This window comes from Gopherus flavomarginatus, chromosome 2 (genome assembly GCF_025201925.1).
Source record: "Gopherus flavomarginatus isolate rGopFla2 chromosome 2, rGopFla2.mat.asm, whole genome shotgun sequence".
In the NCBI taxonomy this organism is placed as follows: Eukaryota; Metazoa; Chordata; order Testudines; family Testudinidae; genus Gopherus; species Gopherus flavomarginatus.
The window spans coordinates 8,919,784-8,936,954 of record NC_066618.1 but is presented as its reverse complement, the minus strand read 5'-3'; the positions used below and the strand labels follow the sequence as shown (position 1 = coordinate 8,936,954).

The window sequence follows — 17,171 nt, the reverse complement described above, 5'->3', positions numbered from 1 at the left end:
TAGACCCCTGGACAGCTTGCACTAGAATGGGCATGCTCAGGAAAACGAGCATCCTCTGTGAAATGGAGCCACGATTCCATGAAAGCTGGAGACAAGAGTGTCAGTCAGGAAGCCTCTACACCTGTGTGTGCGATGAAGGTCTCCACTCACATTGGCTCTGAGAAATGAGATGTTATGTTAGTGATTGTTTGCCATGTTGTGACCCACCTAAGACAGCTCCAGATCTGTCTCAGAACAGACGGGCATTTGAAAAACTTGGGACATTTTCTTCCTACAGACAGTCACAAGGACTGAGGAACAGTGGCCTGTGGGCATTTTTTTTAAATGGATGATATAATTCTGTTTTTGTTTCCCCAGAATAGACTCTAAGTTAACACCTGACATATGTTAAACTCCATGTTATTTTCTTTAAAGAAACCCACATTTCTTCCTTTGAGTGCATATGTATGATCAATATTTTTATTAAGGAGTTTGTCAGTCATTTTGGCTCATCATTTTTATTAATCACAGAAGGTTCGGAAGGATTTGCTCCATAGCTCAGTCCAGTAAACAGCTGAACCCAGCAGAGAGGTGTGCAGCAATCTGCACCTCTGCTATACCAAATGCCTCATAAACTAAATGAATGATAAATAAGAGGAGAAATCATTGGCCATCTTATGAAAGTTAGCCATAAAATATGCCTTATCTAGGAAGAAAATGAACAAATAAAGTTCTTGATAAATTTGCAGGTCTACAATGTCTGCCACTAAAATGTTATGAGCTTCGAACAGGGACCATTCAATGCTATTTGAGATGTCATGGTTTTTCCCTATGTGTAGAATAGGGAATAACTGTGACTGCAGAGACATCAATGTATCATTTGGTAACTACTGATAAATATTGATTTTTAAGTGGAGGCTACTGTGCCTTTTGAAGGAGAATATGTGACTCAAAGAGTAGAAGCATGCAGCACTCATTTATAGCACCATTTAAAAGAACACCATTGTTTTCAGCTGCACCTACCCTGAATACTAACTCGTGACTTGGTAAGGTCAGTGCCAATATCACATGTGTATAAACCAGCATCATTCTTGTTCAGATCGTGAACAATGAGACACAGTGTTTTCCCAGCTTGCATCTGCTCATACTTGTCACCAGGAGTAAGCTCCACATCATCCTTCTTCCAGATGGGTTTGACCTTTGGTTTGGAGACCTCGCACTCCAGTGTGATCACACCACGCTCCTCCCCAACAACATCATCCAAGGCCTTCATGAAGACGATGGGCTTCTCTGAAGGAAATTAATGGGGGGTTAGGGGGAGAGAGGGAGAAAAAAAACAGGACATTCAGACTAAACAACTTGCTGTACTTTCCACTTGCTTGAAGAGGGCTTAATCAAAGCCTTGTTATGCTCAGTGCTGCCATGACCATATACATATGGAATCGAAGGGACTCTCACACCTCATGTCCCTGGAATATATTTTGGAGGGAGGGGGACCACCATTTTATTAACCTCTTTGTTGTGGGAGCAGGGGTGTAGAGATGAGTGGGAGCAGCTGATCTGCATCTCCATGCCACAGGCAGTCACTTGCAGTGCTGAGGTCTCACAGAATCGTGGTGCTCCTTGTGGTGTACTGTGGCTGTTATGATTCATATTTCCCTCTACAGCTCAGTGCCTGTAACTGGGCCTTGGGGTACATGTGCACACCAGCAAAGGACCTATTATGGCCCTTGGGCCCTTTAAAACCGGCAGTTGTAACCAGAGGGCACATGACTCGGAGCAAGCATGTCATGTCCTACAGGAAGCCAGCTATAAAGCAGGAGTAGCCAAAAGGAGAGACCTAGGGTCGTAGGTCTCACCATTGTAGCCAGGGAGGACCAACACAAGGGAAGGCTGTGTTCCCTCCCAATTGGCTGAAGCTGGAAAGAGTTCAGGTAGTTAATACCCATTACTGTGAGTTGACTGGTTGTGGTTTTGAGTTTTAGAAAGAAAATGAGCCCCAGAGAAAAAGATGGGACTTTATTTTTCCACCCTTCCCCCCAGCTGGGGAGACTGCATGTCACTCTACACTTAATGCAGTATGTTAGCAGCAGGAGAGAAACACAATGCGCTCTCTCTCATGGAGATTCTACTGCCCCTTCCAACACCTTGTTATTTTCCTTAATTTAATTTAAAACACATTTTTGTCTAAAAGTGCATGTTTGCTCCCTGTGTATAGAAAAACAGAACAACGTCTGGCAGATTGTGAGGGGATGGGGGAGTAAACCCCTCAGCATCTCTGAGGGGACTCAGGAAGTAAATCCCTCAGACTCTCTAAAGGGGACATGAAGCGGGGAGAAAATCTCAGATTCTCTGAAGGGAATTGGGGACTAAATCTCAAAGAGCCTTCAGTTCTAGATTCTCCCTCTGTTGTCTTCTCACCAAAGATCCATACATATCCATGACAAAATATTTCCTTGCTGTTGAAACAGTCTAATTCCAGAATAGGTTTATTGAAAGGAAGGGGTGGTCTGCTGTGCTCCATTAGATACACACTGGAGTTTAGCTAAAAATAATCAAAGGCCAATACAAGATAATCATCTATAGGTTTCTGAAGGTAACATTCAGCAGAGGAAAGAATTCTTCAGCATGATCCAGGTTACAACAGTGAGAAGTAATAGGATAATGCTGAACAAGGGAAATATTTGGCAGAATATCGGGTCAAATTTCCTAATAACTTCAGTTGGACTACAAAATTCACACCTAAGGGAAGAGGTAGGATCCATGTTACTTAACTACTCACATTCTGGGTAGAGAAGGCCTATAGGGAGTTACACTGCACTGGCAGGGAAAGGACAGGACGACTGAATAACTCTTTTCCATTTCTTATTTACATTCTTAAATGATTCCATAGGATTGGGGCCATTACCCACCTTTCACCTTCAGTTGAGCGCTTTCTGACACCTTCTCCGTCTTAACAGTCACCGTTCCTGCATCGTCTGGCGTGACTTGCTTCAGTGTCAGAGTGTGGTACTTGCCGATCTTCTTGATCTCATTACAGCTGTTGTTGTAGAGGACGGTGTCATTCAGTAACCATTCCACATCTTCATCATCATGGGACAGCTCGCAGGAGAAGACAGCGCAGCTCTCTTCCTCGGTCTCCACATCCTGCAAGTGTTTGGTTATCGCCACCTGCCGGGCTGCAAGAAACCAAAGTTGCACAAACAAACAATCAAACAAGTAAACAAACAAATAAATAAATCATCACAACGATGATAAATAATGAATAAAATCATTAACAGAATCACAGATCTGATAGAGTTTAAGGCCAGCAGGGGACCAATAGATCATCAATTCTGACCTCCTGTATATCACAGTCTGTTACATTGCACCTAGTCACTCTTGTATTGAGCCTAACAATAAGGCATCCAATGCAAAATCCACCTCTCATATTGTGCAGCACCATCTATTCTCCTTGCAATATACAAAACTGTTTTAATTAAAAAATAATTAATTCCTTCTCAAATGATAGGACCTCTCCCCTCCCCTACCTGGCATAGCCACATATTATAAAGTAATAGTATTATTACACCTAAATGTGCCAACTGAGATCTGGGTCCCACTGTGCTAGGTACCTCACACACACACACACACACTCACACACACATACACACACACACACACACACACACATATACACAATCAGCCCTTGCTTCACAAAGCTTACACTCCAAACAGACAAGGCAGACAAAGGGTGCAAGAAAGAAAATTTAATTCACCCTATTTTACAGATGGGGAACTGACACATACAAAGATCAAGTGACAGGCCTAAAGTCACACAGAAAGTCTGTGACAGAGATGGGACTTAAGCCGCTGGTCAGGAACTCAAAAGAAAGGGGTTCAGCTAGAAGCCTACCTTCCTTACAGCCAACAGATTGCTGAAATGTTCTTCATCGCAGGACTGGCTGATTAAGGGGATTGCTTGGCAATTTGGAACCTTTCACCTGTAAGCCACTAGTACGAATCTGATACGGGTCAGTAGCATCTAGATGTTATCAAGTGATGGCTATATGGCTATTCAATGGCCTATTTGAGATGAATCACGGGACTAATTTCCATTGTTAGTGGAAAGGTACCACATCCCTCTCTCCAAAAAAAATCACAATGATCACCCAAGACTGCCGTTTCATAGACAAAGTGCTGACTGGACAGAGATAATAAGTTACCCTAGGTTGCACCTTCAGGTCAGGAATGAAGCATATTGCTGAGGATGCATGGTGAAAGCGCAAGAATGGTCTTACTGGGTCAGAACCATGGTCCTCTGCTCAGTATCCTGTCTTCCAGTAATGACCAATGCCAGATGCTTTACAGGGAATGAACACAACCAGGCCATTATTGTGTGATCCATCCCCTATTGTTCAGTTTCTGGCAGTCAGAGGCTTAGGGACACCAAGAGCATAGCACTGTGTCCCTGACCAACCTGGCTAATAGCCATTTATGGACCTGCCCTCCATGGACTTATTTAATTTTTTTGAACCTTGTTATATTTTTGGCCTTCACAACATTCCCTGGCAATCAGCGCCACAGGTTGACTGTGCATTGAGAGAAAAAGTATTTATGTTTCTTTTAAACTGACAGCTGCTCATTCATTCCATTGAGTTGCCCCTGGTTCGTCTGTTATGTGAAAGAGTAAATTCATTGTCTCCATATCATGCATAATTTTATAGACTTCTATCATATCCCCTCTCTTCTAAACTGAACAATCCCAGTTTTTTGAATCCTCATATGAAAGCTGTTCCATAACCCTAATCATTTTTGTTGCCCTTCTCTGTACTTTTTCCAATTCTAAAATACCAGTTTTGAGATGGGGTAATGTGAACTGCAAGGAATATTCAAGGTGTGGGCATAACATGGATTTATATGGTGATATTATGATATTTTCTGTCTTATTATCTATTCATTTTCTAGTCATTCCTCATATTCTGTTAATTTTTTTGACGGCTGTTAAATATTGAGCAGATGTTTTCAGAGAAACATCCACGATGACTCCAAGATCTCTCTCTTGAGTAGTAACAGCTAATTTAGACCCCATCATTTTGCATGAATAGTTAGGATTATGTTTTCCAACGTACATTACTTTGCATTTATCAACACTGAATTCCATCCGCCATTTCGTTGCTCAGTCACCCAGATTTGAAAAACCCCTTTGTAACTCTTCCCAGTGAGCTTCAGACTTAACTACCCCGAGTAACTTTTACCATCTGCAAACTTTGTCACCTCACTGTTTACCCCTTTTTCCACATCATCTGTGAATATGTTACACAGCACTGGTTCCCTAGAGATTCTTGGAGGACCCCACTATTTACCTCTTTCCACTGTGAAAACGGACCGTTTATTCCTACCCTTTATTTCCTATCTTTAAACCAGTTAATGATTCACAAGATGACCTTCTCTCTTAACTCATAGCTCCTTACTTTGCTTAAGAGCATTTGGTGAAGGACCTTGTCAAAGGCTTTCTGAAAGTCCTAGTATAGTTTATCTACTGGATCACCCTTGTCCACGTTTGTTGACCCCCTCAAAGAATTCTAACAGATTAGTGAGACATGATTTCCCTTTACAAATGCCATGATGACTCTTTTCCAGCATACTGTGTTCATCTATATGTCTGATATTTCTGTTCTTTACTATAGTTTCAACTAATTTGCCTGGGTATTGAAGTTGGGCTTACCAACCTGTAAATTGCCAGGATCGTCTCTACAGCCTTTTTAAAAAATCGGTGTTACATTTGCTATCCTGCAGTCATCTGGTACCAAGGCTGATTTAAGCTATAGGTTACATACCACAGTTAGTAGTTCTGCAATTTCATATTTCAGTTCCTTTAGAACTCTTGGGTAAATACCATCTGGTCCTGGTGACTTATTACTGTTCAGTTTATCAATTTGTTCCAAAACCTCCTCTACTGACATCTTAAATCTGGGACAGTTCCTCAGATCTGTCACCCAAAAAAATGGCTCAGGTATGGGAATCTTCCCCACATTCTCTGCAATGAAGACTCTTACAAAGAATTCATTTAGCTTCTCTGCAACAGGCTTGTCTTCTTCAGTGCTTCTTTAGCACCTCCATTGTCCATTGGCAATTCATCATGCAGTTCCCCAGTCACCACAAACCCAACTATCTATATTTCTAATAACCAAATCCCCCATTACTATTACCTCTCTCTTCCTAAGAGCTGCCCTGCCAGGGGAATCCTCAGTGCAAGAGGGTACCACAACATCATCTGGAAGGAGGGTTCCCAATTATGGGATAATTTCCCTCCATTCCAGCTTGATGTTCTCCTTCCCTAAGACTTTCCTCCTCCTCCACAGCACTGAAGCTGCCAGACTGAGTGTGGGACTGCACTACTGTGTCCCTGAAAGTCTCGTCTATCTACCTCTGTCTCCCGTAGCTTCTCCAGTTCAGCCACTCTGATTCCAGAGCCCGTACTTCTTGAATAATGAACCCATGGCACAGGGGTAGCCAACCTGTGGCTCTGGAGCCACATGCAGCTCTTCAGAAGTTGATATGCAGCTCCTTGTATAGGCACCGACTCCAGGGCTGGAGCGACAGGTGCCAACTTTCCAATGTGCTGGGGGTGCTCACTGCTCAACCCCTGGCTCTGCCCCCACTCCGTCCCTTCCCACCCCTCCTCTGAGCTTGCTATGCCCTCGCTCCTCCCCTCCCCCAGAGCCTCCTGCATGCCACGAAACAGCTGGTCGGGAGGTGTGGGGAGGGAGCGGGAGGTGCTGATTGGCGGGGCTGTCGGTGGGCAGAAGGCTCTGGGAGCAGGGGTGGGGAGAGCTGATAGGGGGCTGTTGGCATATTACTGTGGCTCTTTGGCAATGTACATTGGTAAATTCTGGCTCCTTCTCCAGCTCAAGTTGGCCACCCCTGCTGTGGCACATATAAACAGACACTGCACTGGTCATTGAGATAAATCCCAGGAGCATCAGGATTCAAAACAGAGCCCCTAGGACTTGAATTAAAAGAGACTTCGTTAGCTGTAAGTATCAGACTATTCTAGTCCCTCAAACTAACCACTAGAAAGACATGATCACATGCATTCTGCCAGGGCATGGCACAGGCTCTGCTCCTGTACATGATTTTCCTGTTCTATGGATAAGAACTGTACTTCTGTCTGCTGGACTAGCCCCACAGCACCATTAACACGCCCTGTAATGATTTTGAAAAATAGCACTTTTCACTAATGATTATTTACATATTCAACTTGCAAAGGAGAAATGTGACAATTTCACTGTAGTCAACAAAAGAAACCAAAGCAGAGAATCTGCAAAGCCAAAGGTGCATATCAAACCATACAGATAGATATGTGCTGGGCAAATGAGAAAGCCATCCCTGCTGCAAACCACATACCTTCCACTGTCAGCGTGGCTTTGGTTTCCGCATTTCCTGCTCGGCACTTGTACGTGCCAGAATCTTCAGGTGTCAGTTTCAGAATTTTGAGTTCCGCTGTATGCTTCTCCCATTTGAGTTTGTATTTTTCTGAGGGCTCAATGAGAGTGTGGCCCTTGAACCACTCTACAACCTTTGGAGAAGGCCTAAAATCACAGGACAGCACAACTGAATGGCGTTCCAAGGCAGTTTTATCCTCCAACTTTCTGGTAATCTGCACATTAATATCTGCAAAAGAGGGTTGTGAAGGGGGAACAGATGAGAACAATCTGAAAAAAGAGGTGCAATTTGATCTGTAATCAACTTCAGTTAATGTAAGGACCACTCTGAATTTCTGTTAGAAGTTTGACTTGCTAAGGACCAACCTGGAAGATACAAAGGGTAGCATAATTAAACCAGGAATTTCTGCCGATGCTATGATTCCCAAAGGGATTGTTATATATTTACCACCAAATGCAGGACACCAAATGCAGGGCAAAATCTTGAAAGTTTTGATGCATTGTTTATTACTCAGCAAAATTCTTACTGAGGATTTTGTCTAAATAAGGGCTGAGTGGGGACTTCAAGATTTAGCCCAGGATATTTAGCATATGGGAAAATTAAGTTCAAAAGATTGGGAGCTTTTTCTCAGCTAGAATCTACAAAAATGTGGCTGCTCTAACCAAGCTTATCTAAATTATGCTCAGCACTTATGGCACACAACACATTTCATTTTCAAAGCACTTTTCAAATATCAAATTAAGCTGAACAGCATCCACGTGAGTTACTGAAGTAGTATCATCAGCTAGGGAAGCTGAGGTGGGGGGCCTTGCCCATGACCTCAGAGAAGTTCAGTCAGAATTAGAACTCAAGGGTCGATGATACCCAGTCCTGTATTAAAAGTACGATGGGTCTGATCCAAAGCCCACTCAAGTAAATGAAAGGGTTTCCATTGACTTTAACAGGGTTTGGATCAAATCCTATACCATACCTCTTCTGGCCTTCCTACTGAAACCTTTCCTTTCAACAAATAGGCCTGGAAACCTGCAAGAGGTTTTACTGGAAGGTTTCAGCCTTTTTCTGTGCTTGGGTGCATAAAAACACATTGGGAACAGCCTCTCTTAGTATTTCTTTATTGCTGACCCTGACTCAAAGCAGGAAGTATCAAGGGTATAGAATACTAGAAGCTGAGAGTGGAAGACATAGTGGCCCTGTTCTGTACAGGTCCTCCAAAGTTCTGGTATGGGCCACTGTAGGAGACAGGATACTGGGCAAGCCGGTCCATGGTATGAATCAGTATCCACCTTTTATGTTCTTAGGGGATCTTACTGTCACTGTCCTGGGTTTAGATTCATACATTTTAAGGTCAGAGGTTCCCTTGTGATCATCTAATCTGACCTCCTGGGTAACACAGACAATATAATTTCACTCACTTATTCCTGCATTAAACCTAATAACTTGTGGTTGAACTCCAGCGTATCTTTTAGAAAGACATCTCAGTTTAAAGACTCCAAGTGATCGAGACTATACAGAAAACAGTTGCAAGTTAGGCGATATTATTTTTGGGTGAGTGGGAGACGGTTCTGAAGGAGTCTGGGCCATGCTCTAATTAATTCTCACATCCAGGGCACAGCAAATTACCTCTTACAAGCAGGTTTGCTGTGGATTTTGATTTGCCAATTGCAAACTGAATGGTGCCTGTCATGTCAGAATTGGTCTTCCACAGAATCAGCCGATGGATGGTGCCTTCTTGCTCTATAGTAACGTTTCTGCCAGTCTGTAAGACCTCTCCACCCAGAGACCATTTCGGGGGCTTCACGGATGGAATGGAGATCTCGCATTCAAACTTGGCTTCTGCGGGCTCTGTCACATCTACATCAGTTAACTCCTTTACAATATTAATGGATTGCTCTGGGATGAGGGTAGAAAGCAAGAAGAGGAATATGTCAGACCAATGGTTCTCAAAACTTTAGCAACCTGAGGACCCTCACTCCCACCCCTGAGTGTGCCCCATCCCCACTCCTCCCCCTCCGCATCTCCTGTTCACTGGGGAACAGTTGTTCTGCGGTGTGCAGGAGGAGTTGATCATAGAATATCAGGGTTGGAAGGGACCTCAGGAGGTCATCTAGTCCAACCCCCCTGTTCAAAGCAGGGTCAATCCCCAGACAGATTTTTGCCCAAAATCCCTAAGTGGCCCCCTCAAGGATTGAATGCACAACCGTGGGTTTAGCAGGCCAATACTCAAACCATTGAGCTATCCCTTCCCTCATCAGTGGGGCCAGCAGCCCTGGACATGATTCCACCCCCTGCTGCAAACACGTCCTGTCCCCACTGCTCCCTCTCCCTCCCAGTGCCTCCTGCATGGCACTGAACAGCTGTTCCCTGGTGCACAGGAGGCACTAGGAGGGAGGAGGAGGAGTTGATCAGCGGGGCTTGCGGACCCCAGTTTAAGAAACGCTGTGTTAGACCATGCATTTAGGAATAGACTTTTTCATGTTAATTCTAATACTTCATGCCCAGAGAGGTCAAGAAAGTTAACACACACTCGTGAATTAAGCCTCACAGAACTGTCAGGTAGGTAAATATTATTGGTTCCTTTCTATATATGGCAAAACATGTGACTGGTGAATGGTCAGACAGCGAGTCTGTGACAAAAACCAGAAGAGAGTCCAGGTCTCCTGGCTTGCAGTCCTATTCCTTAACCACAAGACCATCCTTTCTGTTCTGTTACCAGAAACCAAGAAATATATACCAAAATAGAAGGTTCATAGAATTAAAGACTTCAGTGATGGGAAACATGTCGGGCATCTAATTGAAATCCCACTGCAAAAGCAGAATTATTCCCTACAATAGGCTTTTTCCACTCTAATTGTAAAGGTCTCCAGAATGGGGCTTCTACCATTTCCTTGGGGAGGACAGATCACAAGTTCATATTCCTGGATGCGCCTACCCCCAAAATCCTAGGGGAAAGCAATGCCAATGGGTTGCAGAAATAATTAGCATTTTTGATAATTTTTTAAGTTACATTTCTAGATTACATTTCAATTACTTTCTGGAACTATCCACGCTCCCTCCAATAAGTCGAAAGAAAATAGCCCGGTACCTTCAACATAGAAATGAGCACTGCTTGTGTCATCAGTAGCATCACATGTGTAAATGTCCTCATCCTGAAACTCGGCGTCGTTGATGATGAGTTTCCTATAGACACTGTCACTCACCAGCTCATATTTCTGGCTGGGAAGAATCTCAACGTTCTTCTTATACCACTTAACTTTGGCAGTAGGGCGAGACACCTGGCATTCCAGGACACCCCGGTGCTTCTCAATAGCAATTTTATCCCGCAGAGGCTTCACAAATTTTACAGGTAGTTCTAAAGAGATGGAATAAAAAACAAACAGTGTGGTTGTAACTGGACAGTGCCAGATGAAATTCATTAGTAACATTTCTTTCATTATCATCAATTATTTGGAAATGATTGGGACCTCACTGCATACTCCATAAGAAAAAAAGTTGGAGAAAGGAAGCATTATCATCCCCTATACCAATGGGGAACTGGAATACACAGAGGCTAAATACCTTGCCCAAGGTTGTGTAGGGAGTCAGTGGCAGAGGTGGGAACTGAATCCAGATTTCCTGAGTCCCAGTGCACTGCATTAACTATGAGGCCACCTCCCTTATCCCTCAGAACTTGCCTTTTAAATTAGACACAAAAGATCTCTATACAACTGTGGCAAGGGGCCTCCTCTGTCTTGCTGGACTTAGCACTTCCCCCTCTGGTGGTGTTAGGGCCTGGGGTAAATCAGCCTCATGCTGGACAGTGTTTGTCTTCCCCTTCTGTGTTTATGTGTCAGTATTTTTGAGATAGGCCTCCGGGCAGGCCCAAGAAGTGCTCCTCCACCAAACAAGAAAAAAAAATCTACTTACAAACACTAAACAAAGGGAGGCACCTTTCCCTGCCCTCTCGCTGGGAGGCTGCTTTCCTGTTGTTGGCCCTGGGGAGTCAGCCCTTACCCTAAACAGGCATTCAGCTTTGGTTGTTTCCGTTGCCGGGAGGAGAGCAGCCTCTCACCCTGGAGAAGCCTATCTCCCTGCTGCCGCTAGTTCTGCAGCAACTTGTCTCTCCTCCACCTCCTCTCACCAGAGGAGGGGGTTTTAAAGGCCTCGGGCAGCCCTTAATCAGACTTCGGTGTCCCTAACTGACCTGAGGTAACCCCTTCTCAGCTTATAGGGAAAAGGGCCTTTGGCATTCTAGGCTAACCTACCTATCTTCCACCACTCTCCTGCATCCCTCTCGATGCGCCAGAGGTTGGTCCTGGCAGGAGTTACCAGAATCTGAAACCTCCTGGACTATGACCAGAGAGAGAGGATGGATCCCCTGGCGTTTGCTCAGCGCCTGGGGCTCTCCACCCTTTGAACTCCCCTGCGCATACTTCAGGAGGTGAGGGCAGCCTTGTTGCCAGTCTCTCGGGTTTACCTCAAGCAGGGCCTGTGGGAGGGTGTTCCCTGCCCATCCCTCACCCTGGGCCCTCCAGATCTTTTCATCAGGCCCATGCCCCATGAGCTCCCCCAGCCAACCTCCCACACACACACATGCCTCAAGCCGGCTGCACAATCTGCAGCCAGTTTGCTTCCTAACTGTGCCAAGAGCACATCTGTACACACTCGTGCTCCATACTCTCCATTTCCTCACCCTCATGTCCTGCCCCAATACTAAGTGGTGAGACCTATTGCCACCTGTTGAGGGTGAGGAATCCTGATGGGCCAGTCTGTATTCCACATTGGTCCCACGGCCCACCGAGGATATTAGTTGGTGGCTCCTCCATGGCATCATGAGGATGGGCATCTATCTGGCACGGTTCACTCCTATCCTAGATGCCCGTTCCTTCTGTGGTGTGAGGGAGATCCTGGAGCATTCTTATCTTGAGTGCGCTGGTTTGCAGCCTCTGTTCCGGGTCCTCTTGAACCTTTTTTTATGGTTCTGGCTGCACTTCTCCCCTCGCCTTCTTATCTACGCACATTCCATGGCTCCACGAAGTCGCAAGACCTCCTCATCAACCTCCTCCTAGCGATGGCCAAAGTGGCCCTCTCTAACCCCAAGGAGAGGATGTTGGCCAAGGGGGTGCTCTGCAACTGTGGAGCCTACTTCCATTCCTCTATCCATTCACATATCTGGGCAGAGATCCCCTGGGCAGCGTCCGCTGGCTTGTCTGACACCTTCAAGGAGCAGCGGGTGCTGTCTGAGGTTCTCTGCTTGGTGTCCCTTTCAGGTTACCTACCTATGACCCTTTGACCTACATGCCTGTCCTTATTTTTGGTTTTGTTTTCTCCCGTATTTATCTGAGTCCCAGGTCCAGTGGTTCCTCCGTTGTTCCAGCCCACTTCCCAGAACCCAACAGGACTACTCTCTTGCAGCGGCCCAGCCTGACACACTGTCACACAACTTAAGTGTAAAGCAGTAAGGAAGAATGCTCACAAGACAGAAATGGGGATGCCTTCTCAAAAGAAAAGAACATTTTCCCCCAAAATCTAAACATGGCTCCTTTTGTCTAAAAATAGGAATTAAAAAATTGTCCATATTGAGAGGAAGACTAGTATGTTATTTAGCAAAGGTAAATACCCAGCAAGGAGGCTGATTCTTTGTACAGGGAAACCCAGACAGTGGTGTTATGTTTTTTCCTGTTCATGTTCCCACTGAAGTCAATGGGAGCTGGTTACTTTATTACAAAAAACTGTTTTAACAATGCTGCCATTACTGTTAGACTTACCTTTAACTCTAAGTTGTGCTCGAGATTCTGCCTTTTCTGCTACAAATTTGATCTCTGCAGCATCTTCCACGTGGACACTTTTGTAAACTAATGCATAGGTCTTTCCTGTGAATAAAAACACAGGCATACATAACCCACTGTGAGAAGATGGTTTTATCTTCTGAGCCTAAATGCTACTGGTATAAACAAGCACAATTCCATTAGCGTTAACAGACCGATGGCCACTTTTGACAGTGGTGAATCCCCCAAGTCACAGGAAGTGCACGTTCCTGTAGTGGTTGGAAAAATAAACTTGATTCCCTGTAGGACTGTAATGGCTCCCTGTTCTGAATTTCCGTCTTGAATATGGATAGGCAGACACAGGTACATTATCACACACTCTAACTCCAATCCAAATCCTTGTGCCTTCGAATGACTGAACTGTACTTAGAATTATTTAATTCTGGGGGTGGCTGGACTCCTCTGGAGTCTCTCTCTCACACGTCCATACATTTCCCCTTTTTCTATCTCAAGAAACTGAAAGTCCCTCTTGCATAGTGATATGCACCCTAGCTGGAGAAGATTGGACACAGCTGCTTCCAGAGTCAATCAATGGTAGGTAATGGCTCACTCCCTCAAGGAACCAAGTGCATTGCTTCTGCCTTGGAGTGCCGTGAAGGCAAGTGATCTATTGCAAGCAGGTCATGTTGCCACTACACTGCAACTCCAGTCCTACTTGCAGTTGACAATGGCACTAGAACAGCAGGACATACTACAAGCTGTAACTTCTCAAGTAGATTCCAAGAGTCAGTTCTCTGTGTTCAAAGCACAACTCCTTCTGCTCCTCTTCCCACTTTTCTCTGCCACATATCCATTAACAATATGGCATGCAACACCCTATTTTTGCAACCTACCTTCTTGACGCATCTTAATGTTGTCTCCAGCCCTCAGTTTGTTGTCATTTTTGTACCACTGGGTTTGGACTTCATCATGTGAGATCTCACAGGTGAAAGATGCACTCTCCTTTTCATTCACTTCCACATCTTCCAGTGGTTTAATAATCTTGATATCTCGAGCTATGGGATCAAAGTGACATGCTTATATTTGGTTCCTCCATAACTTTATGAAGTTGATTTATTTTTCACATAGTCCCCCGTGAAAAAATGTGATTATAGCTCGTGTTTTAATCCACACTTGCCTGCCTTCCTCTGTACAAATCCTTCCACAGCATAATAGACACATTTTACCCCGTATGTGTTGGCTGAATCACCAATGACTTCATAAAAGTAGCTGTGCACTCCTAGGACAACATTTTGCATATAATAGCATAAAATTTGGTCCTAAAGCAAATTTTGGCCCTAACGTATGATTTGACCAGTTAAGTATGATTCATCTAAGGCCTTTTCCAATCTGCCCTGGCCACTGAGAATTCCTCAAAGTGTTTTATTTTAAAGACACCATAACAGCCACGTTTCTATCAACCACCTCATGCTATTCCCCTCTCAGAAACAACAGCTGGAAAGTTCACATTATCATAGGTAATTTGTCATGATTAATACTCTCAGGAGGAGTCTAGGATTCACTTACCAAGAAAACTTAATCAACTAAGTATTAACCTTTAAGATGGCTCTCCTTGACAGTCAGGGGTAAGTCAAGCATTAGTGGAGCAAGCTGAGGAAACTGACACCATGCCAACGGGTGTCTTAACCAGTCACTTGCTAAATACACAGGCCCCGCTCCTGGTTGTGCTGTGGCTGCTTTGCAATGCTAGTATAAAGCAGTCCTGAACATGGCATAGTCAACTATGGGATGATCCAACTCAGTATGGGGGTGATGGGGAATCCCCCAGCAGTGCAGAGCCAGCATAATAGCTCCTTCACCACCCCCTTTCTGCAGCTACTTGCAAGGGGTGTGGTCCAGTGAAAGTGGGCATGGACAGGGCTTCCCTGAACCCCAGAGATCCAGGTAGGGTGACCAGACAGCAAATGTGAAAAATCAGGATGGAGGTGGGAGGTAATAGAAGCCTATATAAGAAAAAGACCCAAAAATCAGGATTGTCCCTATAAAATCAGGACATCTGGTCACCCTAGATCCACAGCCCCCAGAACAGCCCCTGTGGGCCAATGGCAGCCAATACAAGTTAGAGCAACGTAAGTTATGCCAGGGGACTGGACTGACACACAGCAAGTCCCAGCACTGGGAGAGAGCACAGGCAGCTCTTCAGCTCTGTCTTTGCATTGTCCTCTTTGTGCCTGGCACAGCCTCTGTTTGTGTTTCACAACCACAATAAAAAACATAATTTTCACTTTGAGAGGCCACGTCATTGGAACTCTTTAGCCCAAATTAAGCCCTGAAGCCTAGTTCTAAAGTCAACAGGTGTTCCTGTAACTTCATGACGTCACTTCTGTGTTACGGTCTAGTGAAATTAGAATCAGGTCTCTTCTGTAAGCACTTGCACAAGTCCATTGACATGAGTGGAGTTGCAATCATTTACACCAGCTCTGAATCCAGCCCAGTTGATTTTATTGGAGCCTTGCACTGCCCAAAGGAAAGTACTTCATACAGCCTGTATTAATCTCAGAATTGCCTGTGATAATATTTCTATGTTTATATGTAAATGAATCAGTCTCCAAAGAGCAACAAATCCAAACCTCTAACTCAAGAAAAAAGAATAGTAAATATGGCAGGTGACCAGCTTGGCTTAACAGCGAAATCCTTGCTGATCTTAAACACAAAAAAGAAGCTTACAAGAAGTGGAAGATTGGACAAATGACCAGGGAGGAGAATAAAAATATTGCTCAGGCATTCAGGAGTGAAATTAGGAAGGCCAAATCACACTTGGAGTTGCAGCTAGCAAGAGATGTTAAGAGTAGCAAGAAGGGTTTCTACAGGTATGTCAGCAACAAGAAGATGATCAGGGAAAGCGTGAGCCCCTTACTGAATGGGGGAGGCAACCTAGTGACAGCTAATGTACTCAATGCTTTTTTTGCCTCTGTCTTCACGAACAAGGTCAGCTCCCAGACTGCTGCACTGGGCAGCACAGTATGGGGAGGAGGTGACTAGCCTTCTGTGGAGAAAGAAGTAGTTCAGGACTATTTAGAAAAGCTGGACGAACACAAGTCCATGGGGCCAGATGCACTGCATTGGAGGGTGCTAAAGGAGTTGGCAGATGTGATTGCAGAGCCATTGGCCATTATCTTTGAAAACTCATGGTGATCAGAGGAGCTCCCAGATGACTGTAAAAAGGCTACTGTAGTGCCCATCTTTAAAAAAGGGAAGGAGGAGGATCTGGGGAACTACAGACCAGTCAGCCTCACCTCAGCTCCTGGAAAAATCATGGAGCAGGTCCTCAAGGAATCAATTCTGAAGCACTTAGAGGAGAAGAAAGTGATCAGGAACAGTCAGCATGGATTCACCAAGGGCAAGTCATGCCTGACTAATCTAATTGCCTTCTATGACGAGATAACTGGCTCTGTGACTGAGGGGAAAACAGTGGACATGTTATTCCTTGACTTTAGCAAAACTTTTGATACGGTCTCCCATAGTATTCTTGCCAGCCAGTTAAAGAAGTATGGGCTGGATGAATGGACTATAAGGTGGATAGAAAGCTGGCTAGATCGTTGGGCTCAGTGGGTAGTGATCAATGGCTCCATGTCTAGTTGACAGCCAGTTTCAAGCGGAGTGCCCCAAGGGTTAGTCTTGGGGCCAGTTCTGTTCAATATCTTCATTAATAATCTGGAGGATGGTGTGGACTGCACCCTCAGCAAGTTTGCAGATGACACTAAACTGGGAGGAGTGGTAGATAACGCTGGAGGGTAGGGATAGGGTACAGAGGGACCTAGACAAATTAGAGGATTGGACCAAAAGAAACCTGATGAGGTTCAACAAGGACAAGTGCAGAGTCCTGCACTTAGGACGGAAGAATCCCATGCACTGCTACAGACTAGGGATCGAATGGCTAAGCAGCAGCTCTGCAGAGAAGGACCTAGGGATTACAGTGGACGAGAAGCTGGATATGAGTCGACAGTGTGCCCTTGTTAC

At 44.7% G+C, this 17,171-nt stretch overlaps 2 protein-coding genes across 51 annotated transcripts in view; one reads left to right on the top strand and one right to left on the bottom strand.

Moving 5' to 3' along the window:
• Nucleotides 1–17,171, top strand: part of LOC127045875 (5-beta-cholestane-3-alpha,7-alpha-diol 12-alpha-hydroxylase) — a 331,656-nt gene that overhangs the window by 196,533 nt on the left and 117,952 nt on the right. The window lies entirely within an intron of this gene.
• The window catches only part of OBSCN (obscurin, cytoskeletal calmodulin and titin-interacting RhoGEF), a 301,886-nt gene that overhangs the window by 177,365 nt on the left and 107,350 nt on the right, over nt 1–17,171 (bottom strand). For all 50 annotated transcript variants that reach the window (XM_050942340.1, XM_050942350.1, XM_050942329.1 and 47 more), the window contains 7 exons: nt 14,045–14,206; nt 13,152–13,256; nt 10,490–10,756; nt 9,028–9,297; nt 7,369–7,635; nt 2,892–3,158; nt 1,003–1,269 (listed from right to left, as the gene is read on the bottom strand). In XM_050942340.1, coding sequence (XP_050798297.1) covers nt 1,003–1,269; nt 2,892–3,158; nt 7,369–7,635; nt 9,028–9,297; nt 10,490–10,756; nt 13,152–13,256; nt 14,045–14,206 — 1,605 coding nt within the window. The remainder of the gene's footprint in view (nt 1–1,002; nt 1,270–2,891; nt 3,159–7,368; nt 7,636–9,027; nt 9,298–10,489; nt 10,757–13,151; nt 13,257–14,044; nt 14,207–17,171) is intronic.